This window comes from Lampetra planeri, chromosome 16, assembly GCF_965212315.1.
Source record: "Lampetra planeri chromosome 16, kcLamPlan1.2.h2, whole genome shotgun sequence".
NCBI lineage: Eukaryota > Metazoa > Chordata > Hyperoartia > Petromyzontiformes > Petromyzontidae > Lampetra > Lampetra planeri.
This window is the reverse complement of record NC_136122.1, coordinates 4,409,545-4,434,998: the sequence shown is the minus strand read 5'-3', so window position 1 is coordinate 4,434,998 and position 25,454 is coordinate 4,409,545. Positions and strand designations below refer to the sequence as shown.

General features: G+C 48.2%; 1 protein-coding gene across 4 annotated transcripts in view; it reads left to right on the top strand.

Moving 5' to 3' along the window:
• SLC1A2 (solute carrier family 1 member 2) overlaps positions 1 to 25,454 on the top strand; it is a 72,784-nt gene that overhangs the window by 30,876 nt on the left and 16,454 nt on the right. For all 4 annotated transcript variants that reach the window (XM_078601381.1, XM_078601379.1, XM_078601382.1 and 1 more), the window contains exons 2-10: positions 885 to 1,079; positions 10,218 to 10,370; positions 10,930 to 11,180; positions 12,486 to 12,696; positions 13,791 to 13,917; positions 14,783 to 15,016; positions 16,592 to 16,786; positions 18,419 to 18,553; positions 21,093 to 21,309. In XM_078601381.1, the coding sequence (XP_078457507.1) occupies positions 944 to 1,079; positions 10,218 to 10,370; positions 10,930 to 11,180; positions 12,486 to 12,696; positions 13,791 to 13,917; positions 14,783 to 15,016; positions 16,592 to 16,786; positions 18,419 to 18,553; positions 21,093 to 21,309 (1,659 nt within the window). In that variant the 5' untranslated portion in view covers positions 885 to 943. The remainder of the gene's footprint in view (positions 1 to 884; positions 1,080 to 10,217; positions 10,371 to 10,929; positions 11,181 to 12,485; positions 12,697 to 13,790; positions 13,918 to 14,782; positions 15,017 to 16,591; positions 16,787 to 18,418; positions 18,554 to 21,092; positions 21,310 to 25,454) is intronic.

The following is a 25,454-nucleotide window of genomic DNA, read 5'->3' as shown; positions in this document are numbered from 1 at the left end:
GAGTGCCACCCCGTTGCTCATTTGGCCACAGTCATTAAAGTTGACTTCCCACGTGACATGCTAAACACCAGTTACTTGTACACGTGCAGCCGCACCAGTAAACATGCAACTTTGGGCCAACGTGCACACGTGGTTGGAAACCTTTTGACCAACGTTGGCCCAATGTTGGCCCAACGTTCCGTATTTTCTGGGCCTTTCGTCAATCCCTTGCTGGATGAGGGCATCGCCACGCTGTGCATGTCATGAGGGTTATTTGACGGTGGTCAACGCGGGTTGGTGAACATATGATGCATAGATGTAGGTACGTAGATGTACTCTACAACAATGTGCTTTTCTGCACTGCCCTCTGCTGTCCACAATAATAATGTATTGACACACTAAGGAAAACAGAGTATGGGAATTCTTCCTCCCTTCGGGTGGCGGGGAGGTTATCAGCAATGTTTCTATGTTGGTGTCCAGGTTGGCGAGTGAGCCAGTGGGTGACTTCAGGAGGAGCCTGGTGAATATATAGGGGCGCCGTGGTGGCAAGATGCGTACTACCTCACCTGGTATCCAGGAGGTCGTTGGTTAGATCCCAACCCTGATGCCTGTATATTTGGAGTTTGCATGTTCTCCGTGTGGTCGCATGGATTTTTCTCTGGGTCCTCCGGTTTTTCCCTTCACATTTAGAAACATGCGATGAGAGCATTTGGCTGCTATACATTTCCACGTGATAAGCCACTTAATTAGGCTACCAATAGTGGCCAGGTCGCTCCTGAAAAAGACCTACACAGTTTATAGTTTTTATAACGCGTAACCAAGTAACGGTGCCGGATTACCGGCCCCTGTAACTGTCCGATGACGTTAACGCGTTACTCTGTCCTCGTCTTTGCCACGGTATGCAGGTGCGGACAGACCGGATCACACCCCCATCACCGTCGCTGCCAACGCCAACAACGCCACCATGCCGAAGCAGGTGGAGGTCCGCATGCACGAGAGCCACCTGGACGTGCCTCCGTCGCAGGGCCGGCGCGGCTGCTGGCAGTACCTGAAGGGAACCTGCCTGTGCAAGAACCCGCTGCTCACGCTCACCGTCGTCGGTACGTCCGCACCGCGGGCTTACACTCCCGGCCGGGTTCTGCTCGGTCGCTGTCGGGCAGATGAGCGAGAGACGACGTCGAACGGGCTGGCCGGGACAGTATGGCACGGGTCCAGGGGCGCGAGGTTATTTTTTTGCCATTGAAGGACCAGAACGGTGCTGCCGACTTCACGCGTGATGACCCATGTTAGCCATGCCCAGGAATCACCACTCTGGTCACCGGGTTCACAGTGTAGTGCATTAACAAATTATGGGTGCCACGGTGGCGATATGTTAACTACCTTGCCGATTCCGACCCTGACGCCTGTATATTTTGAATTTGCATGTTCTCTCTCCCCGTGGTCGTGTGAATTTTTCTCCGTGTCCTCTGGTTTTTCCCTCCATTTTTAAAAACATACATTAAGAGTATTTGGCTGCTATAAATTTCCACGTGATAAGACACTTTGTTACGCTATCATTTGTGACCAGGTCGCTTCTGAAAAAGATCAAAATAGTGAATAGTAAATAATAGAATAGGAATTATTTGTTAAATACACAAAATAATTTAACTTGGGCACGTGGGTATTATTGTACCCATACACACTCGCACGTGCCCTATTCCCCTATAAGCTGCAAGGATTTTCTTTACAGACTGTTGGGGACAGTCCTGTTAGTGGGCCACTTTTATGGCCAAAGAGTAATGGACAGCATTACTGTTGTCACATCCATGAGTTATGTCAGCTAGGTCTGCTTTGGTGGGCCACCCTGACATTATTTCTGCACACGGCACACCACAGTCAGTATACATTGTCGATGTTGATGTGGCTACTGGTCACATGTCTACTCCAGTCTAACAGTGACCTTGAATGTATTCGTTGAGAAATTAAGCTCTGGGCACACACACTGTACGCATAATACCTGAAGCCGTAGCTGAAGCAGCCCTGTGTATTTGATACGCATGCTTAAGGAGGTGTATTCATCTCTAATTGAGCAATCTTACTCTGCATAGGGGCTATTCATAGACGTCAACGCGTGTACACATTGCAGCACACATGCTCTGACCCGCTGGCCACCTGCGCGGACAAGTTTAGCTCATTGTGCAACACATCCTTGTTAATCAAAAAATCCCCCTGACCTACCTCTGCAGAAGTCATCGCAGTCTGCAAGCTATGCGCCAAGTACGTCACTCGCGGCCCGGGCTTAGCACATGCTTTACAGCTTTAAACATGGGCACAACGCGACTCGTTTGCGCGTATGTTGCGAGCGTTTGTGTCGCAGTGTTGGAGTGGTTATCGCACTGCGCTGCTCACCCAGAGGCCCCAAGTTGAATTTCCGCTAGTGACAATTATCTGAACCGGTCCTGGGCCTCCTCTAGGTTGGCTCAGCCTCAAACCAGGACCTGGTGCGGTGTGCAAACATCAGTACTGGGGAGAGAAAGGTGGCAGTGAGTAGTACCATGCATTTCAAACCAAAATCAAATTGCCTCCATTTACCTGAAGAGCATTGGTTTGGGGCCTTATCCCCAGTGGTGACTGTGAACGAGGGGTGGAAATTCGACATTCGTATGGCAGTGGCAAGTCTGTTCAAAGGACAACCACTGTTGACTTCCCACAAAGTGGTAGTCATTATATTGATTCTGGAGGAAACGTGATGATGTGCTTAAGTTGATGCCCAGCCGAGATGGAGACTTGCAATGTTCTTTCTTGTGAGTTTGTCACTCTGACTAGAGCACCACCATTCCCTATAGGTATTTAACCCGTATATTGCACAGGAAGTTTGCTGTGGTGGTTGTTTAGCCATAGAGTGAGAATTCCTTCTGATGTAGAATATTTGACCCCGTAAGACGTATTGCTATACAAAAACAAATGTAAAGTACTTTCCCCCGGGTTTATTCCAATCGTTCTATTGTCGCCGTGTCACGGAATCGGGAATCGTATCAGTGTGGCAGAGAACAACAACATCTTAAGCCATTTTTAACGTGACCTGTCTATGCGTTACGCAGGAGAGAGATGTTAAATCCCTCGCCTGGTATGCAGGAGGTCGTGGGTTCGATCCCGCTCCTGACGCCTCTATATTTGGAGTTTGAGTGTTCTCCCCGTGGTCGCAATACATTTTTCTGCGGGTTCTCTATTTTTCTCTCAAAGGTTAGAATTAACGTGCGTTTAGAGAATGTGGCTGCTATAAATGTACAAGTGATAAGCCACTTCGGTGGGCTATCATTTGTGGCAAGGTCGCCTCTGAAAAAGAGCTATAGAGCTCAGTGGGCCTTATCTGGTTAAATTAAAAAAAAAAAGTTTATGGTTTTTAGTTTTATTAATTGGATGACAGTAAAACCAATGTTATGGGGGTTTTTTTTATTCTCAGAGCTATAATTTAAGTTAATGAAGTGCAAAACTAAATTCAATGTGGTATCTCGTTCTGTGCAATCGTTGGTGACCGGGGCAGAGGCCATTAAATTGCTGCACTTGAAGGAACCGGCTATAAATGTAGGTAGCTGCTCATATTTGAACCCAGAACTTCAGTGGTGACGTCCCAGTGCTCCCATCTCTATGGCACATGACTACCTCCAGCCTACTGCAAATGTAATCATCGCCGGCTAACACAGGGTCGGAAGGTGGCGAGCGATCAACGGTAGATTAGTAAGACTGCAGATGGTAATGAGTTCCAAAGTTCAACCGCAAGGGCTATGAAGGAGGAAGCAAAGGTTTCTGTGCGTCAGGGTTGGCAGTGGGATGCAATTCGCGTGGCGAGATCAAGAGAGCTGAGCAACACGAGCAGATTAACAGACAGGTCGAATAATGCGAGAGAGTGATCCATTCTTAACCATTCGTAACCCGGCATTAACCATCGGACAAAGACGGTCGCTGCATTGGGCGCCTTCAGATGCAATTCTGCGGCCGTCTGGAACGCTCTTCCTTCTGATATTAGGAAGCCACTGGAGCCATGCACTTTTGTATCACGAATGAAAATGTATTTCTTTAGAGATACTTTTTGTGTTTAGTTTGTTGTCCTTCCCCCGCACCTCCGATCAACACAGTGCCAAAGAATTTGAACATACATACAGCCTCATCAGATGTTACCCATTGTACCAATCCAAGAGGAATGATTATGACGACTATTATGATGATGATGGGCCTGAGTCGCTCAATCTGGGAATTGTTCTCGCAATTGTACAACTGATTGTGATCCCTGGTACTGTTCTCAACAGAGCTGTCCCCCACAGCGGCAAAACCACGTGTTCTTATAACTACCAGATTGTTTCCTCTTTTTACTAAAGCACTCTCTCATACACATACATATATATTCACTCGCTATTTGTTTGTAGCGATTTGTGCAAAGTCATTCAATTGCTTGCGGCAACGTGGACGGTTATTATTATTGATGTGGAAAAAACATACGGGAAATCAAGGTGTGTCGCCGCTCTGATGGCTTTGTGTGGAGCATGCCCAGGGCCGCTTCCCACCAGAGGACAACAGTTGCTGACGTCCGACCACAGAGTGCCAACCAATTCATGAATCCCAGTGGGAGTGATGATGCACTGAGATGTCTCCCGAGTGGGGTTTGAGAAAACAGCTTTCCAATTGGGGGGAGTCGGTCACTTTTTAATACGGCGCAAGTCCCTGGACGCGTTACCTTGTCATTCGGTACCACGCTCGTAGCAGTCGGCTTCATTGTTGAGGAGCCTATGTAGCTAATGTACAACGTTCGTAAACTCCGCCAATGGCAAACTACCAAGTAGAAAAACACAAAAGCTACGTAATTACTGAAAGTCAACGTGTTTATAAGAACGCGTTTTATTTCTGTGCGTAGGCATCCGCAGGAATTGTTACATGGTGGTGACGTGGCCCAGTGGTAAGCGTAGTCGCCACTCTTTGCAGGGCTTCGCGGTTCGAATCCAGCAGCCGGCCTGGTTATTACTTCGGCATGTGTTAACCGTATGAGCACGCAGTGGATGTTAAAGATCCCGTGATGTCGTTAGCAAGAGCAGGCCTTCGTCATGTGCCGGCGACACGGTCCAAAGTGGCCAAATTTGTAAAATTACTCGCATAATCACTCAATTGGGATTATACATAGCGACCATCGCCCCCTATGGTGAAAACTTGGCAGAGCCACTGACACTAGCTGTGGGTGGTAATAATCGAACCCAGATCGCTGGGCTCATAGCGCAGTGTGTTAACCGCTGCGCTACCGCTCCACTGTTGCTACTGTTGCTAATATCCCTAATTGGGGTGGTTCAGCTTATGAAAGGTCCCCTGTTAAAATAGCAGGACACGCACTGCGTGTTGTTTCACAGTCTAAGCCTCGCTACACCTAATGAGACCGCCGCGTCGGAGAGTTTCTCGTGTGCCGGACAGATTCTGTTGTCTCGTAGCTCATCCGTAAGAGCACTGGCCTCACAGTCACAAAGTTGCGAGTTCAAATTCTGGTGAGTCAACTCTGCATCCTCCTCCTCACTATCATAATCGTCTTCCTTTTGGGGTCAATCAAATAAATACCACCAAGTAAAGCCGCATAGCTTGGTACAGAGAAATGACAGTCATTCTTGTTCCACCATAGGAATGTAGAATTTCCACCACTTATTGAGAAATTATCAATGGATTGTACAATACATTGCTCTGCCATAGGAACGTGGAATGTCATCACTGAGTGAGGACCATATTTTCCTTGTGCTAATTCACTGACAGGCTGGGCCCTGACATAGGCAGCCCTCTTCATGTGTGTACGTTGAACTTATTTGGCACCGTACGTAGCGATGTCAGGGCCACACCCGGTGGGGAGGAGTTTGGTGGGGAGGAGATTGGTGGGGAGAAGATTGGTGGGGAGGAGATTGGTGGGGGGAAGATTGGTGGGGAGGAGATTGGTGGGGAGAGGATTGGTGGGGAGGAGATTGGTGGGGGGAAGATTGGTGGGGAGGAGATTGGTGGGGAGAGGATTGGTGGGGAGAGGATTGGTGGGGAGAGGATTGGTGGGGAGGAGATTGGTGGGGAGGAGATTGGTGGGGAGGAGATTGGTGGGGAGGAGATTGGTGGGGGAAGATTGGTGGGGAGAGGATTGGTGGGGAGAGTATTGGTGGGGAGAGGATTGGTGGGGAGGAGATTGGTGGGGAGAGGATTGGTGGGGGGAAGCTTGGTGGGGGGAAGCTTGGTGGGGAGACGATTGGTGGGGAGAGGATTGGTGGGGAGAGGAATGGTGGGGGGAAGATTGGTGGGGAGGAGATTGATGGGGAGAAGATTGCCGCCACCATTGAACGAGATCCACTACATGGTGGGACGTGAGCAGAGCCTGCTCTGTGGAGGGTCTGTCTCCTCGTCACGATGATATGTAATTTACGCGACTTTGTCGACGGCAGACTGAATCTTTTCATCAGAAGACGGAAATGCCTTCACTTGATGAACGAACAAAAACACGGCGATTGTTTTAACGTTACACGGAGGCTTTATTAACAAGTAACTAACTCCTGCAATAGGAATGTGGATTGTTGTACCCACTACCTCACGACCTCCAATGCACCGATCAGCACTTCTCAGCGCTGATCGGCACACCGGGGAACTCTTTAGAATCACTCTGAATGGCAAACAGGAATGCATCCAGTCAAGTTGGGGTTTGTGGAACTGCCAAGAAGTGGTTTCACCCACTTCCCTTAGGACCTCCAACGTAGAAAGGGATTGCCCATTGCTGATTGCTTCATTGGCTTAGAATTCCGTTAAATTGCTTTGAATGCCAATATAGGAATGCTCCGAGTAAACGGGGATTCCACGGCATTGCTGGTGAGGTTGAACCGCAGAACCGTACGCTAAGTGTTTGCTTTCGTTTAGGATCAGTGTGGAGTCATGGCTCCATGCCAGCGCAACATCATGCAGATTGCTTTTCGCCACACCCCCTCCCACCACCCACTGCGTGGATTCTGCCACGCCGTGTAAATCCGCACAAAATTACTCACGGGAACAAATCCTTCAATCTTCCCGTCGGCCGGGCACGTAAGCCCCTCTGAGCATGTGACCCGTGAGGCTGCCGGAGACTGCAGAGGCGCACAGTGCAGTTGGCATTTCGCTGACAGCCCGAGTCGTGGCACGCTGGTGTGCGGCCGCCGGCGAAAATTGAGAGATTAACGTCAATTCACTTACGCGACGGTGGTGGGTGGCATGCAAACGTTGCACCCACCACGGCCGCATTACGCGTTGTCGGTCACGGAGCGTACGTCCCCACCGCAACCGATGTTTACCCATGTGCAAGAAAAATTGCTCGCGATATTACAACTACTTCATTTTTTTCTACAGCGAGCACGAAAGAGATGTTGGCTGATGAAGTGAATATTGTGGCACACTTTTTAGGATTAGTGGCTGGAAATCATTATTTTTAGAGATGGGCAGGAATGAGTTTCAGGAAATGTCAATTTTAATGGAATTATTTTCCAACTCTTTTTGAAAACATGTGCTGGTAAAGGTCTCCTGTGAGATTGTCACAGATCCAATGGGAAAATGAGATTTGTGGAGGAAGTATAGGCCTTTTGTTCGATAGTAATTAAAAAATAGATTAGGTTGTATGAAATGGGTCAAGAGATGTATTATATTAGCAGCACAGCATTAGATGGACGACATAAATCTTTTCACAGTCCTAGAGGAGTCAACTACGATGCTAATATGAGGGTTGTTTGAAGCAGGAATAGCGATAGATATTGTTCTCACAAGGCAAATGGAAAACACACCTTTGAATACAGGTGCAATGTGGAGGATGCGAAAGTCAACCACAACAGAATAGGGTGTGTCATTTGGAAAGTTTGGAATAGGACACAGCATGAAAACATTGTGGAAGGAATCAGGTAGAAACCACTGCATTGTTCACATGAAACCAGATAAATTGGCATAATTAACCTTATGGCGGGACCCCGGGGTCCCATAAGCCCCCGGCTCTCGTATAAACTACGTTGCGACGTCATTTCATGCCTGTTGAAGGCGGACGATACGGCAATCTATTCCTCTCAACGAGCTCTACGCGATGTGCTAATCAAAGTTTCAAAGTTTTGTTTATGACTACGGCAATTTTGGCAACGACGGGTGCTTGGTGAAGAACGAGAGGATTTATTTCTGGTGGGTTGCGGCGTTTATGTGCGAGGTGGGACGGAGTTGCCAAAAATAAATAAATTATTTTCGAATATTATTATTATTTCGTTCGTTAATTTATATTCTTTAGGACAACGCCTACCTCCAGTGCGATGTGATGTGGACTTTCTTATTGTCGTGATGGCAGTGTTTCGTGGTATTTAGCACAGATGAATTAGCTGGAGCTCGTGGAGTTGGGATTGTGGAAATACTTGACGTGATCCTGTTCACATCAAACGAATATAAACCCAGTTTAACACGTAGGCCTTCGCAACCAATATCATCCATAATATACGTTTTTCGTTTGTTAGATCGCGTAAATATGTGTCGTTAAACCCGCCACCACCTGACTCAGATTGTAAATGTTGTGGATTTGCTCTCCAACCCACCGGTGTACTGTACTAGTAACGAATTGGCATGTTCTGTTTACGTGACAAATCTTACTAATTGGCTGTATCGGATGGTGGCGGGTTGGACGACACATTTATATTTACCCAATCTAACCCCCAAAAAACCGATATTATGGAGAATATAAACCCTAAGGGGGGGTTCAATGTGCCTCAATGTCAATGTCTAAGTGGATGGTCAATTCGAATTTTTTGAGAAGTCCCCTGCATTCTCAGCATATGTAGCCATTTGAAATTAACAGAGGTGGCTGTGTCGCAGGGAGCACGGACAGTGCAAATCATTTTCCCTTTTGTAGATGTATTATAAAATAGAACGTGTGTCGATCACCACTGATGACGGGAAGATGAAAATACACACGCGTGTGCTCTTTGGGTGAAAACAAGGGCGTCTCGAGGAAAGGCACCTCCGAATTAGCACGGTTGGGTACGTATGGTGAAAAGAAGTTCTTCATAAAACTATAAACTAAACAACTTCTATTTTACTAGGTAAGGCCCACTGTGCTATATAGCGATTTTTCAGAAGCGACCTGGCCACAAATGATACCTCAACGAAGTGGCTTATCACGTGGAAATATATAGCAGCCAAATACTCAAAATGCATGTTTCTAAATATGGAGGGAAAGACCAGAGGACCCGGAGAAAAATCCACATGACCATGGGGACAGAGAAGATGCAAACTCCAATATACAGGCGGTCAGGGTCGGGATTGAACCCCTGAGCTCCTGTATATCGGGCGAGGTAGTTAACATCTCGCCTCAGACATACACAACCCCTGCATGTGAGTGGATTACACTCACAGGTCCACACAGATGAGTTTTAATGAACCCTTTTTCAGCGCTCGGCAGCAGCTGGATGCTTTTGCCACACTCGTTAGTGATCTCTGAGTAATCCACCAATCCCACCTCAAACGGTTACCTGAGTAGTTTCCCAGTGTTCTGTCAGTGTCTTGTGAATCCGTGGAGGCTGCCGTGGTGTCACGGTTGCACACTGGGCTTGCAATCCAGATGTTGCCGGCGGTTGCATTGGGGACATTTATAAAATCCCCCCCCCGCCGCCGTCTCTGTCCACCCAGCAGTACCATGTGACGCGACAGAGTTAGCCAATTGGCAGGCACGTGCGCGTGTGGTTGGGCAAAGTGTGGGGACTCCCACCTCTTCCCAGATACCTGGCCAGTATAGCAGAGTAGGTCACAAAATCCTCTAGTGCAGCAGTGACCAACACACCAAGCACTGCGATCCATTTTCGGTGGACCTCAGCGGGCTTCCATGATCCACCAGAAAGCTATCACACAGTAATTGCCTGGATTTAACCCTGTAATATACTATTGACATATTGGTTGAAGTTAATTCTTCATCAGGAATTTTTACTTTGCCATCAGCTGCAATGCCAATTGTTGTACGCCCTTGTTCCCGTGTTTGTTCTGATTTGTCCAGAGATCTACGAAATAAAACAAATGCCATCCAACCCTTGGCCAATGCCTGCTGCATTGGAAATGGAGAGGGCGCTCTTAGAGAAACGTAGGGGGCTCTCATTTTGCGGGGCTGCATCGTGACACTGCCGTGACATTTACGAAGCTAAGTTTGCAATAAGGTCCGGCGATGACCGACGAGGAGGTTTATCACTTCTCTCTCTCCCCACCCTCTGCGGCGCCAGGCGTGATCATGGGGGCCCTCAGCGGCATGGCGCTGCGCTCGGTCGCCCCGCTGCACCCCGACATCGTGATGGTCATCTCCTTCCCCGGAGACATCCTCATGCGGATGCTCAAGATGCTCATCCTGCCGCTCATCATCTCCAGTCTCATCACAGGTAACGGTGTCGCGTGACCGATCGGCGGGCAGAGCGCCGCGACTGAGTTAATCTTGAAGGGTTTTCCTTTTTAAAAAAATCTATCCTAGCTCATGCTGAGTCAGCATTGGCATTTTTTTGTTACGTCTTACCACACTCATCTTCAGCATCATATTATTGTAATAATCATATCACCACCATCATTATCATCATGTCATCATAATTAGAATGACAAATCCACAACTGCCCGTTGTACTTTTAAATACAGCCAGACCTGACATCAATGGCTTAGGCCATCTGTTTTTTTTTTTTTTACAAGAACCCAGTACAGAGTTTGAATGATACAAAAGGGAGTGGGGGCACAGATATTCCACGGATGAAAGCCCCGAGGCCCAGTGCTCACGGGGCAGGAGAAAGGGAGAAAGTTGGGTTCACTACCATACTAACGTCGGGACAACAATCGGAAGCATGGCATTTTTAGGGCAAGGGAAGGGGTGGGGGGAGAGGCGGGGGTGGGAGACATCTCCATCTTGACTTGTGCGCCAAAAACCGAGTAAGAGTGGGCGGGACCTCCATGCAGGTTTGTCCGGCCTTGACGCCAAGTCGAGCGGGCGCATGGGCACGCGCGCCATGGCCTACTACATGTCGACCACGGTGATTGCGGCCGTGCTGGGAGTCATCCTCGTGCTGGCCATCCACCCGGGCAACCCCAAGCTCAAGAAGCAGCTGGGAAGGGGGCAACTCAACGAGGATGTGTCCAGCCTGGACGCCTTCCTCGACCTCATCCGGAACCTCTTTCCCGAGAACCTGGTGCAGGCCTGCTTTCAGCAGGTATGGAGAATCAGTTTCATTCGAATATTTATTTATACTGGAGGAATTTGAGGAGCTATAAAGCTCTTTTTTGTTTATAGATGTGCAGTTATAAATAAGGGACGGGGGCTGCTGGTCACTGGCTCGCTTGTAAAATAACTACCTTGCCTGGTACACAGGAGGTTGAGGGTTCGAACCCTGATGCCTGTATATTTGGAGTTTGTGGTTGCGTGTAAATTTGTCCGGGTTCTCTGGATTTTACTCCGCATTAAGAAACGTGCATTTATAGTGTCTGGCTGCGATAAATTTGCACGCAATAAGCCACTTCATTGCGCTATAATTTGTGATAGCCAGGTGGCTTCCGAAAAATATCTACACAGCTCAGTGGGGCCTTACCTGGTAAAATAAAAACTGTTCCTAGTTTTTTTTAAATGTGTGCCTGTTGCTGAGTCATTCGGTCAGTGCCATTCTATCTTTGTGCAGGACAATGTGCTCAGGCGTCTGCTTGCCAATGTCGAAGTCTGTTAGCCATGGGAAGGATTCAGTGGGGAGAGAAGTGTGTGTTTAGGTTTGCTGCTATTCCTCCGCCGTTTGAAGGAGCGCTATTGTGGTCCTATGTGTGGTCCAGAGTTTTTGGGTTGTGTGGCCATGGTTGCGCTCCTGTGGCTTTTCTTAAAATTTTCCATTCGTGATGTTAATACTTTTAATGTTACTTTCAGTTCTATTGGAGTTCTGTTACAGTTTTTGTTTTTAATTTTAGATTTTATGTATTTATCATATCTGGCTTACTCTGACCAATATTCCATAAGTTTTCCTGGAAGCACTTTGTGGAAAGACAACGGTGCCTATCCCATGGAGGGACTGGTCCCCACATCAGGAGTGTGGAATTTCCTCACCGACATTGCCAGTTGTCTCTCCACTTCTCTCTCAGTCCGTCACCACATCCTTCAACTACGATAGCTTCCATCCCTCGCCAGTGTTTGATGCTTGACTTGCAGTCAGATCGTGGTTGTCATGGTCTTCCCCTAGCACCCCCAGTGTCCTGTCCACCACCGTCCTCGTCTTCCCCCTAGCACCCTCCAACGTTCTGTCCATCACCGTCCTTGAAGTTGGTCACCATTAATCCTGGCCAACATGCCGTAGTTCCCTCTACTTGGTCCAATCTAGGAGCCTCCAATATTTTACTATATCTATCATTTCTAGTTGTTACCCTTTACCAAATGGTCTTTACTCCCCTCCCATATCTATTAACTTCAGATCATCTGAGTTAACCGACCGGTAACCTCTAACATTCACCGGCTGCGCTTGCACTTTTTTTTGTTCAAGATTCAAACGGTGACCAAGAAAGTGGCGGTGACTCCAGATGAGCCGGACGAGGAAGAGGGCCTCAACGTGACGGGAGCTGCTACAACCATCGCCAGCGACCTCTTTGAGTCGGTCACGCTGGCCCTCAACGGCAGCAACTCGAGCGAGCCAAGCGAGCCCCCGTTCGAAATCAAGAAGGGCCTCATCTTCAAGGACGGCATGAACGTCCTGGGTGAGTCCTCCGCACACCTTCGCAGCAAGTTCTGTGCGCGCGCACGCACCACGACCGCTGTGGCTAATTGATGTCAAAACTCCTCCTCTGTCTCTAAATAGGCACCAATGCTCTCTCATTCTGGTTCTGGCCACCCAAGAGACAGACCCCCCCCCCCCCTTCCCCATCCCTTTATCGCCGCTGGCTGTGCTCACGTCAGCTCGCAAGCCGCTAGCTAAATGATGCCGAGCACAATTCAGGAAAATTTTAGTCAATTATGCGCCCACGTGCCGTGGCAGGGGGTAATGATGTCAGCGCTGACCTGCCGGCCGCTCACAGGGAGACGTGCGACTGTGATGGCAAACACTCATCGAAGTGACTGGGCGACACGTAAGCTCGTTGAATAGTGAGCGACGTGCAAAAAACGATTGCATTAAACACCCTGAAGAAACGTCAGTTGCTGTATGTACACGTGTATGTGTAACCGTGTATGCACGTACAGCTCTTTTGTCAAACCACTGCTAAATTCTGCTCAATGTAATTAGAGATTAAAATGAAATATTACAATGAGAACAAAGTGGAAAAAAGTCCCTTGAGACTAAAGAGCATTGCTTTATAACTTATGTAAAACTAAACCACATTTGTAAAATGTCAATTTGTACTTCATTGCGAAAACGATTTATTCCCGCGTTACAATGCATCGTGATAATATTAGCTTGCATGCAATTTTAATGTACCTCGTTTTAAAATAGCACTGAGGTTCAGAGAACCTTCGAATGGCCATCTGATGTAACCGTAAATGTTCATGCGATGTGGATGGAGTGGTATAGGTGGAGCTGGGGGTCAACTGAGCCCATCATCTTTCCAGTCTTTTTGGGAGCCAGACAAGAGCCCACCCCATCAATGTTGAATTTCCCCTATTGGATGATGCCTACTGCTCACTTGAGCAAGGATAGCCCTTTACTTTGGTCGTGCTCACCCCCGCACCTCCGATTAACACGGTTGGTGATGTACGGCGTGAAAGAAGTTCAATATACAGACATATATATATACTTGACCTTATATATAAAGACGCAAGGTAAGCATCCACGTCCTACACTCTACGTGACATGCAGGTCTCATTGGCTTCTTCATTGCGTTTGGCATCATCATGGGGAAGATGGGAGATCAGGCGAAACTTATGGTCGAGTTCTTCAGCATCCTCAACGAAATCATCATGCGCCTCGTCATCATGATCATGTGGTGAGTGAACACTTTAACCATCGAACATGGCCAACGTTGGCCCAACATGGACCACAATACCTCGCTGATCTCGTCAAGGAAAGTAAACCATCACGCAAACGGTCATCCTCTCAGCGGCGGCTTTTTTTCTTACCATCGGTGCGAAAGAAGTTCAGCGTGCAACCCCGCCTCAAGATGCATCGATTCTCTCTTGCTTTTGGTTTTCTCAGTGAGCTCCGATACTTCTTAGCTATTCCTTTCCCTTAGCCAACATTCTATTTGGCAATGTATTGTGATGGGCAGCGCGTTGAGTATCTTGTAAAAAGACGTTTTGTTAATATAATTCATTATATCTATGGGAACCTTTTTGCCAGTGAGCGTGCACGCTATGTGCGCACACACCCAAGTGTGCGCACATACATGCACGCACAAAATGATGAAAAAAAGAATTATCCTTTAAAAATATATATACTATAACCTAGATACAACCGCTCAATCTGAGCTATTGATGCTTTCATATTGGATTGCCTTTGTGCTGTTCACTTTTTGGTGTTGTCTGGTCTCACACTGGTACAGAGGCAAGGCCATAAATACGGCTGCTGTCTCTGGTGTAGGCCAATCAGTTTCAAAGACAATGCGTACATTATCATCAAAGCGTGTTTTTTTTGGATGTTTTACCACAAGCATGCGTGGTTAATGCAGACTTGATGCCTTGCGATAGGCATCTATTTAGCATTTTAACATCTTAACACCGCCTGTATTATTGCCAGAAAAGGTAAAGCCTATTAATTTTTCATCGTATTGTATGATTATTCGAGTACCAAATGTACTAAGTTATTATTATATGCCGCCACCACCATCGTTTTGCGGCCTCGCCGGATCGCAGGTACTCTCCCTTTGGCATCGCGTCGCTCATCTGCGGAAAGATCTCGGACATCAAGGACCTGGAGGTGGTGGCGCGGCAGCTGGGCATGTACATGATCACAGTTATCGTGGGCCTCATCATCCACGGAGCCATGATCCTGCCGCTCATCTACTTCAGCATCACGCGCAAGAACCCCTACAAGTTCTTCGTCGGGATCTTCCAGGCCTGGATCACGGCTCTGGGCACGGCCTCCAGGTCTCTCGAGCAGCGGCGTCTGCAGCGACGATGACGATCGTGCTCGTGGTGGTGATGATTGATGGTGGTGATGGTGATAGTGGTGGTGGGGAGCAGTAGTGGTAGCGGTTAGCGCACTGCGCCATAAACTGGTGGCCCGAGTTAGAGTCCCGGTCATGGCCAACACCAGCGACGATCATCTGACCCATACCTGGGCCTCCTCTAGGTCGACTCAGCCTCAAATGAGTACTTGGTGCAGTGTGTAAAAATCACCACTGGGGAGACAAAGGCAGTCGGGTGTGGTGCTGACCACCCTTATGTACCGTGCCGGCCTTCACAGATACTCGCTAACAGCACTTGCCCTAAGAGTCTGTTCAGGCTATATGGGGGATCTTTGTTCGTTTGATAGTCCTGGTGATCGTGGTGGATGTGATTGTGAAGTGATGATTGTCAAGCTGAGTTGTGGGGATAGTGTTGCTTGTGATATGATTGTCATGCGGAGCTGTGTAGTGGTTTGTTTAGTGCACTACAATCACGATGACCTGGGTTTTTATCTCCAAACATCCACATCAGTGGCAAGTAGTGTATGAACATGCACTGCGCCTCCTCTAGGTTAACTCAGTCTTTAAAGAATACCCGGTGGGGTGTGTGAACACAGGCTTGGTGCTGGAGACACCAATCTACTTGTGTGACATGCTGGCCTGAATAGGTACTCACTCATAATATTTGTCCCAGGATATTCTTTGTACAGTTGATAACCTTGTCAATCATCCTCATAAATGGTGATTAATGTTTACAAAGATGGTGATGATGATAATGCTGATGTCAGGATGATAATGTTATTGGACAAGGGCAAATTGGTAGTTTGAGGTGATTGTGATGTAATTGACAAACATGATGCTATGATGGCAATGGTGACAACATGTTAAAGGTTACAATGACAATGAAATGTTGGACAAAGATGATGATCATCATAATTGATAATCGTGGTGATGACGATGATGATGCAATTCACAACATATAGCAAATATTCTACCAATTGTAGCAATAAGATGATGATTTCACAATATTTATGGAGGCCTTGACAATATGGCCGGCGTGACGCTACACTAATTATGGCTGTGGCGGTATAGAGGGTTGACGCCTCTGAGGTACAAAAACCCACCACATATCATTAAAAGAAGAATATGTCACGCTCCTTTATTGACTTGAGCGATCTACTATTACACAGCCAACAAAAACTGCGACTCTTAATGTCCAGGATGACTTACAGATTTCCCACGACACCAGATACCTCAAAATGCAGGTAATGTGAGCAAACCCATTAAAGGTGTTATCCCTATTCATAAAAACAAAATGGGTTTTTTTTGCGCGATACTGCATCTTCCAGAGTGCATGAGCACAAATAACAATAGCTCATGAAGACGAGGCATTTTGAAAGCAAAAACGTCACCTATTGTTACGCGCGTTTTCCCTTAAGGGCAGTGTGATTGACGAATGCATTGAGTTGTTGCCGTGACGACGGCGACGGGCGGTGGCGTGTAACCGTGGCGCCGTTGTTGTCGTCGGTGGCATCCCCGCCGCCGCCGCGTGCAGTGCCGGCACGCTGCCCGTCACGTTCCGCTGCCTCGAGGAGAACCTGGGAATCGACAAGCGGATCACTCGCTTCGTGCTGCCCGTGGGAGCCACCATCAACATGGACGGCACCGCCCTCTACGAGGCCGTGGCGGCCATCTTTATCGCGCAGATGAATGGCGTGGTGCTCGACGGTGGGCAAATCGTCACCGTGAGGTGAGGCGGTTCGCACGATTGCTTCACCTTTCCCGCTGCATAACCGAAACACTCCGGGCCAGCCGGGAACGGAGGTGCCACGGTGGAGAGATGTTAACTACCTCGCCTGGTATGCAGGAGGTTGTGAGCTCAACCCCGACCCTGGCGATGCCTGTGTATTTTGAGTTTGCGTGTACGCTCTCCATTTGGTCACATGGATTTTTCTCCGGGTCCCCCGGTTTTTCCCTCTACATTTAAAAACAATGTGCGTTTAGACTGTTTGGCTGCTATAAATGTCTACGACGTGATAAGCCACCTCGTTGGGCTATAATTTGTGCTTAGGTCCTTCTGAAAAATAGCTATAGAGCTCAGTGGGTCTTAACTGGTAAAATACAGTTAAATTTAAATATCTTTTTTCCACTGCAGGAGTCGAGCCGTGCCGCTAATGTCGTACGTAATAAAGGAGCGGAGACGCACGTGGATGACGCGCCTCGGTGACGCTGAGTCCTCACAGTGTATTTTGGGGAGCGGTAGTGTAGCGATTAGCGCGCTGCGCTACAAACCCGGCGTCGCGAGTTTGATTGCCATTCATGGCCAACACCAGTGACGAGTTTGTGAACTGGTCCAGGGCCTCCCCTAGGTCGACTCAGCCTCAAATGAGGTCCATGTGCGGTGTATAAACATCGCCAATAAGGAGACAAAGGCAGCCGTAATAGGTGCTACTCACTAACAGTCTTTTAAGACTATACAGGGAACATTTGTCTTGTCACAGTGTATGGACTTCACATGACCTTGCAGTGCATGTAGATGACGCGGTGACGCTGCGCTCGCGGTATACCGACTGACGTCACATGCGATGAATGCATCATTAGCCTCGCCCTCGGCCCTGCTTGGCCCCCGAGCCAGATTCAGTTGTCTTTCTGTGAGGCCAGCGTGTTACCGTTTTGGTTCCAGTTCAGCATGTTTAAATAGCCAGTGGGAAAACTCGCCCATTACCACGAGCGCCTCGCACACTGGCTTGGCTCAGATATGCCAATGGAAAATAGGTATTTGCAGGGCTGCTACTTGTCCCCGATAGCCTTCGGGCTGCAGGAAAGAAGCAACGTTACAAATCTTCATATTCAGCTTCGGACAATTGTATCGCCTGGGGCTCTGGTCCTGTTTGACGTGAAACCACACCTTTGCCTGCCTCATTTCCTGTGCTGCCAAGCTATTGGCCACCAACGTGTCCTCTGGCGTCAGGCCTCCCAGTCGTGGCGGCTGTTTTTGTGTTGCATGCTTTTTTCCCGTTGAATGGGGGAGATTCTTAATTGCTGCGGAGGAATTCGGAAAATATTTGTGCCCTTTAACTTCTAACCTTTGATCTCTGACATAGATGCTCCAAAGCTTTGTGTAATATCGGCTAAACATTTTGGCAAAGGACATGTTTATTGGTAAACATTTCTAAGTGTAAACTCAAATCACTTAATTTCAAAATTCACTTCATTTGTTCCTTTTGTTAATGTATTTCTACTGACGGTGCAATTATATCTTATCAGTGGCTCATTTCCAGCAACTGTGAGCATGTGAGGCTCTTTGCTTTTTTGATTCCCTTTGCTTCATCGTGCTTGGAATGGGAGCGAAGTACATTCTTTTCCCTGTCCTCCACAACAGTCTGACTGCCACGCTCGCAAGTGTGGGAGCCGCCAGCATCCCCAGCGCGGGTCTGGTCACGATGCTGCTCATCCTGACCGCCGTGGGCCTCCCCACCTCCGACATCAGCCTGCTGGTGGCTGTGGACTGGCTGCTGTGAGTTCCTCTCCCCCACACTGCAACATCACAGCGATGCATCCCAACGCAGACGATCCATGGGTTTGATTTTCCACGAAGCTGCTCATGGCCCACCCTAAACGGCATCCACTGCACAAACCATGGCAGATGCGGATACCTGATGCGAAAAATGGAAAATGAAAAACTCTCCAGTCGTCTGCGACTGTGGTCATCAAGTACAGACCGTACAACGTATAACGACGCAATGCCTGATCCACAAATACGAAGGAGACATCACAGCGATCCACTCCGCTGCCCCTGACGCGGTTATATGGCTTGACCATCTAAATGTGAAATTGTAGTTGTTGCTCTGCAGCTACATTAGCCGTACGAAAGAAGAAGAAGAAGTTTGCAAGGACTCGGAACATTTGCAACAAGCCGTTGTGAACTCCCTTCCCCCTCAGCCGGTTGTGCTGTTGACCCATGGTTAGATATAGATGGGGGTAGGCGGTCAAACGGAAAGAAAAGCTATTTTGTCAAGTATAGATGTTTATTCAGATTATTGTTTTAATATGAACAATATAAATGTATACCATTATTAATGACTGGTTTGAAAAGGTTTTAATCTCACCTTCCAAACGTTTCCCATCTGACATCGATCAACGCTCCCGTATCGTACAGCTGCCGAACTCACTCGTGTGGGATCATACGGGAGCGCTGCATCTAGAATCTAGCCATCGCCGGTCAGAGCATCATTTTGGATTGTTTAATACGCAGAGTTTTGCATTCGAGTGTGGTGCCGACAATTATTGATGTGGACTTTTTGTGTCCCCATGTGTCTGTGTGTGTGTGGTCTGTGCGTCCGTGTGTGTGTGGTGGTGGGGAGCGGTAGTGTAGCGGTTAGTGCGCTGTGCTACGAACCCAGCGACCCGAGTTTGATTTCCGCTCCCGGCCAACACCAGTGACGATTATTTGAATCGGTCCTTGGCCTCCTCTAGGTCGTCAGCCTCAAATGAGTACCTGGTGCAGTGTATAAACATCGCCACTCGGAACACAAAGGCGGTCCGGCGTGGTGCTGGCCACCCACCCTCTCGTGTACCGTTCTGGCCTTCATAGGTGCTCGCTAACAGCACTTGCCCCAACAGTCAGTTAAGGCTATACGGGGGGATATGTGTCCTTGTCAGTGGCGGATTATCCTAGTAGCAAAAGTAGCTACACATGCTACGGGCCGCGCACTTTCAAGGGCCCTGCGCTAAATGCTTTCAAGCTATCAATTCCGGTTCAGTGATTCTGCACTTGCTCTATTACTATAGTACTATACCGCCTTAAACTTTTATGAACGGCTGGGTGTTAAAGGTTAGTGATTGGTCGTATTTTCCGGCCGTATAGCAAATGAAAAAACACAATTACTTTGCTATGCAAGTAAAAAATGTGTGTTTTAATATTTACGTGGTTTAAAAATATATATTTAGGGCCCCTTTATAATGTATACTATAGGCCCCGCACTAGCTTAATCCGGCACTGGTCTCTGTATGTGTGTGTATTTGGTCTCTTCTGTTCTATTGTACCATGGGCAAAGACACTTACATCTAGTCACGTGTTCACCCGCCCGCTACCCCAGGTTCAATACCCTCCATTGTACCGCTGCCTCCGCTCGATTGGCTCCTGATATAAACACGCCCGCTCGTTCTGTACGGCGTCGTGAGATGGCGGTGGGGCTTTGACGCCATAGAAATCCAAACTTGTGCAGGTGACATGAATTCGGCCTCTCTTTATTTTTTTACAACGTTTGGAACAGCTGCAGGATGGCTTTTCTGGATTAGAAAATTCTTCACTCTCTGATGCATTGTTGTCTGTTTATTCTGGATACGCATGACCCTCCACAATTGTGCAGAATATTTTTTTTAGGCAAATATCGTACCACATATTATTGTGAATGTTAATTTTTCTGCGCCCTGCATTGTAACTAACAGATCTATAGAACTCACTGCTTGTCCCCCTCTTTATTAATATGTGTGTGACTATCTGCCTAGTGGTGATGCAGTGGTTAAAGAACCGTGCTATTAACCCGGTTACCTGAGTTCGATTGCCACTCGGTCAACATGAGTGTCAAATATTTGGTGTTGGCCACCCACCCCCTCGTGTACCTTGCCGACCTTCGTAGATGCTCACTAATAGCATTGCCCAACAGCCATTATAGGCTATTCAGAGGATATTTGTCTTTGTACCTACCTAGTGGGTAGTGAGCAGTAGTGTGGTGGTTATCTCACTGCGCTACGAATCCGATTACCAGAGTTAATTTCTGGTTCTCGGCCAATATAAGTGAAAAATATCTGTGCTGGTGCTGGGCGTCTCCTAAGTCAACTTCAGCCTCACATCATTACCTATTGGGGTGTGTAAACATCAGCACTGGGGAGACAAAGGCGGCCAGGCGTGGTGTTGTCACATACCACTCACTCCATGCTCCGCACGTGCAGGTCTTCATAGGTTCTCGCCAGCGGCACTTGCCCCAGCGCACCCGCGTAGGCTACCTGCGTGCGGGAATCTTTAACTCTACCTTTGGTGCCCACCTCCCCAGGGATCGCATGCGGACGTCGGTGAACGTGGTGGGCGACTCGTTCGGCGCGGGCATCGTGTACCACCTGTCGCGTGCCGAGCTGGACGCCCTCGATGCGCGCGCTCACGAGGACTCTGAACTGACCCACCGCGCCTCGCTCTACGAGGACGGCCGCAACCACCAGCCCGGCGCCAGCGAGGTCATCGCCCTCAACTCCGTCGTCGCCGAGGACTCCAAGGTAACGGCTCAGCCTGTGCCAAGGCCGACCGCTCAAACACAATAACAACAACAACAAGGGCAGTGGCGGCAACAGCAAAAACAGCAGCTACCATTCACCACTTTGGTGGCGGTGGCATCACCTCAGGGCTCGTGCCAGGATAGGTGCACTTTGATGCCGTGAGAGGTGTCGAAAGTTCTCCAGCAGGATGTCACTGGACAGGCCCCAATGTTTTGAATTATCTGGCTTAGACAATGCCGTTTAAGGCATCCAGCGCACAATCACCACCCTCCCTCAGCAATGTGTTTGGGAGATCATTTTCATTCAATACTTCTTCTCGTTTCGGATTTTCGTATCGCCCTTTGCACATCCTCGGCAGATGGCACATCAGCCGACCACTCACAGGGGTTGGCCACTTCCACCAACCTTTGTGGCTCCACAACCATTGCAGCTTGCCCCATTATGTTGTCGGGCTGTGGGATCAGACATCATATCACCATTATTCTCCTTCGGAATAGTAAGGCTATTTTCTGATGGTACTAAGGGATTGATTTATGATCGTGGGCTACTGAGATAGCTTCAGTCTCCTCGGTAACCTGCACCCATCACTCATTCTGCATGGCTCTCAAGCTCTCCGAGCAAAGGCCCTGATTTATTCTCGACCACGAAATGTTCCAAAATGGTGAGAATGGGCTTGCCACTTTATCTCAGTCAGCTGAAATACCTCTTCTGTCAGCGTGGGTTTCCGGGTGAGGTTTGGCCCTTGTACCCCTCACAGCCATGGCAGCTGCACGAGCCACACTCCTCAACCTCACCCACGTTTGCTTCGGCTTCAGCAGCAGAGGGGCAAAGGTGTCATTTGTAGAAGCAACTTCCAACAGCGAGCTGAGATCAGGCTCGTGTCGGTTTGTTTGGAATCCAAGGTGGACACCCGCTCCAAAAGTGGAAGAATAGGAGGTAGATTTTATAGATGACAAGCCGGTGGTCAATGGACAGATCAGCCCCACAGTATGTAGGTCCAAACGCCAAGGACATGGGCTCACAATCCGCCACTCGTGGAGGGAATACTCCGGCTTGGACTCGGCATGACACCTGAGATAGTTTTGTGAATGCGCCGATGGTGGACCAGTGTTAACAATCAAAAGCTAATAGGCTGCAGAGACATTTAGCAGCCTCCTACTGTTACGGAAGAACTGATATGATCCCTGCATTTTAATCACTGGTTCCCAAGTGGTACCCGGGATTTTAAGATGCCCCTTTAGGTTATCCTACCTCAAATGGCCATTTTAGCCAACAGCTGGGAAAGTAGGGTCATAGAAGGCATCCGACTCATTATTCTTGCCTGCATCCATCCCTCCACGATTGTTCCTCCTCAGCTGAGATATATGCAACCACCTCCATCATTCATCACTTCCAGACGATAGGGAGGTGAGACTGCAATTTTTAGAAGTCACGACTTTCCGCACTTCCCATGCCCCCCTTGATTCTTTAATGCAGAAGATGAGCCACTCCGAGTTGGTTCATGCTTTCCTGCTCTGAGTCGAGGACTGTCCATGCCCGCATTGTGACAGGAGCCAGAACTAGTCCACTGGACCTCCAAAAGTCATCCAGGCAGTACGGGTTCAGTTCCTGACAGAGGAATGACAGCAGCCAGCGATCACAATTTCCTGTTGTTTCTGGAGGCTTCTCGAGGGCAGAGATTCACCCCCCCCCCTGCAATTCGCCAATTTGCAGTTTGGCAAGGGTATGTCACGGTCCTTGATTAAGCACTTGAGATGGAAGCGCTCCCAGCGTCAAGGGGCAAAGCCGTTTGTCTCCGTGGTGGTTGTGAGTGCGCCACGAAGCCTTGTTCACAACACCCCCAAGGTGTTACCGTCCGACTCTACGAGGAGGTTGGGGCTTTTCCAGATGTACACCCACACAAATGGTGTATTTTGTGGGTGATTTGCCCAGAAAGGGTAAAAACCCCATTTTTTCATCATTTAAAAAAAATGTATACTGCCAAAAAGGTCCCATAGATATAACTGCTCGGCCCGAGCTATACGATTCTCATACTTGCATTGTCTTTCTACTGTTCGCCTTTTGGCGTTCTCTGGTTTAACACTGGTGAGACAAGTCCATAAAGAAGGGTGTCTCTGGTATAGGCCAATCAGTTTCAAGGACAATGTTAATATTATCAGAGCATGTTTGTTTGCATGTTTTGCCACAAATATGTGTGGTGAATGCGGACTTGATGCCTTGCAAAATGTATCTATTTGGTGTTTTAACATCTTAACACCTCCTGTGTTATTATTTTTTCATCATTTTTGATACTGGCAAAAAGGTCACCATAGACACAAACTGTCTCCTGCTCAATTGAGCCTGGGGTGGCATCCCTCTACTGTGGTGACCCTGAGCCCACCAGTGGTGGAAACCCCACATTCCCATCCATGGCAGATGCCATCCCATCCATATAACAGCCACAACTGACTTCCCACAAAGTGGCATCCGTTTCAACGACACTGGATGGATTAATTTTTACCCCCGACGTGGATTTTTTACTCAAATCTTTCTCCCCCCCTGTAAGCCAAAACAGTCCTCCTTACAGGACTGCTTGGGCTGCACCTATCAGTAACCAAATGTAGAGACATTTTCTCCTTCATTCCCAACCACCGTCTTTCTCACCCGTGCTATACAAGGACCAGAAGGGAGTGGCAGAGGTCAACGTGTACCCAAGCAAAAGCATTTCTGCTTGCCGAGGGCTGATTTATGGCTCCCACACCTCATGCCAAACTTTCAAATTGGCAGCAATACCTCTGACTTCTAAGGGGGGAGCATACATTTCCATCTAATTGCACAATACGTGAACAGTAATAATGTCATGCGTGTCATAATACACTCAAAATCCCCTCGTGGTCACGCAAGCACTGGGCCATGCTCATTTAAGTGATTAGACTGAGACAATGGTGGACATTTTCACATTCCTATGATGGGGACCAGTCTATCTGTGAGCACATCCACCGTTGACGAACAAACAAACAGGGCATCACAAAGGTCGTGTCCACCTTGCAAAAAAATATATTTTGGTGGTCAAAATGTATTTCAGAATGTCACACGAACAGTAGCAGTCACACATCTCTCGCACGGACCCATAATGCCGATGATCGTAACGTTGTATCAACAGCCTCAGAATGTTCAGCCCTTTGCCAACAATAATTGCTGCCAGGTCTGATCTTGTTTACATGTGTAATATAATCAGCCTGATCTCTAATGCACCTGCTTTGATTCATTTATCATGACATATCCAATTTATTTCGAGACTCATAAAGAAACCCTTTCATTTGGTCTGTACACATGCCTCTGCATTGTCCCGTTCTGAAACCTATCTGAGCAACCCTTCCCACCCTCTTCAATGCCAACAATATTATGGTGTGAATTCTACATGGCGTGCAATGGCAATAAGGGGAAAGCTTTACAAAGCAAGCACGCAGTGTTAATTCTATTGAAGCCCCTGCGCCCAGGGGCAGGGAGTGGTCTCAAACGCATGCCACGAGGGGAGAGTACGGGGGCAGACATCATTGTTCTATGGACTGTGCTTGAGCCGATCAACCGTGAACCCTGGTGCCGGTTGAACATTCCCCCCTCGTTAAACGCAGCGTCAACACAGACTGGGACTTCCAAGCACAGCTATTGAATATTATATTGCAACACCCTCGAGTGGCACCCAGAGGACCGCAATCAACGTAGAGCCACGTGGTACAAGACCGCAAAGGGAGCGTAGCGCGGCGGCTGGGTGCGAACTATGCAGCAGCTCTGAGGTCTAACAGAAAGCAATGGTGGGCTTGAGTGGCATTCACAATATTGGCCACGATCAACTCTCGATCTTCATTTACCTTTTATGTGTCTATGTATGACATATAATAATGCACACAGACAAAGGTACCCCGTATAGCCTCAACGGGCCAAGTGCTGTTCGTGATCATCAATGAAGGCTGACACGGTACACGAGGGAGTGGGTGGCCAGCACCACACCGAGCCACCTTTGTCTCCCTAGTGGCGATGTTTACACTACATCAGGTAATAATTTATGGCTGAGTCAACCTAGGGGAGGCCCAGGAGCGGTAAAAATATTCACCACTATTATTAGCCGTGAGCAGGAATCAAACTCGGGTCCTCAGGGATATCTT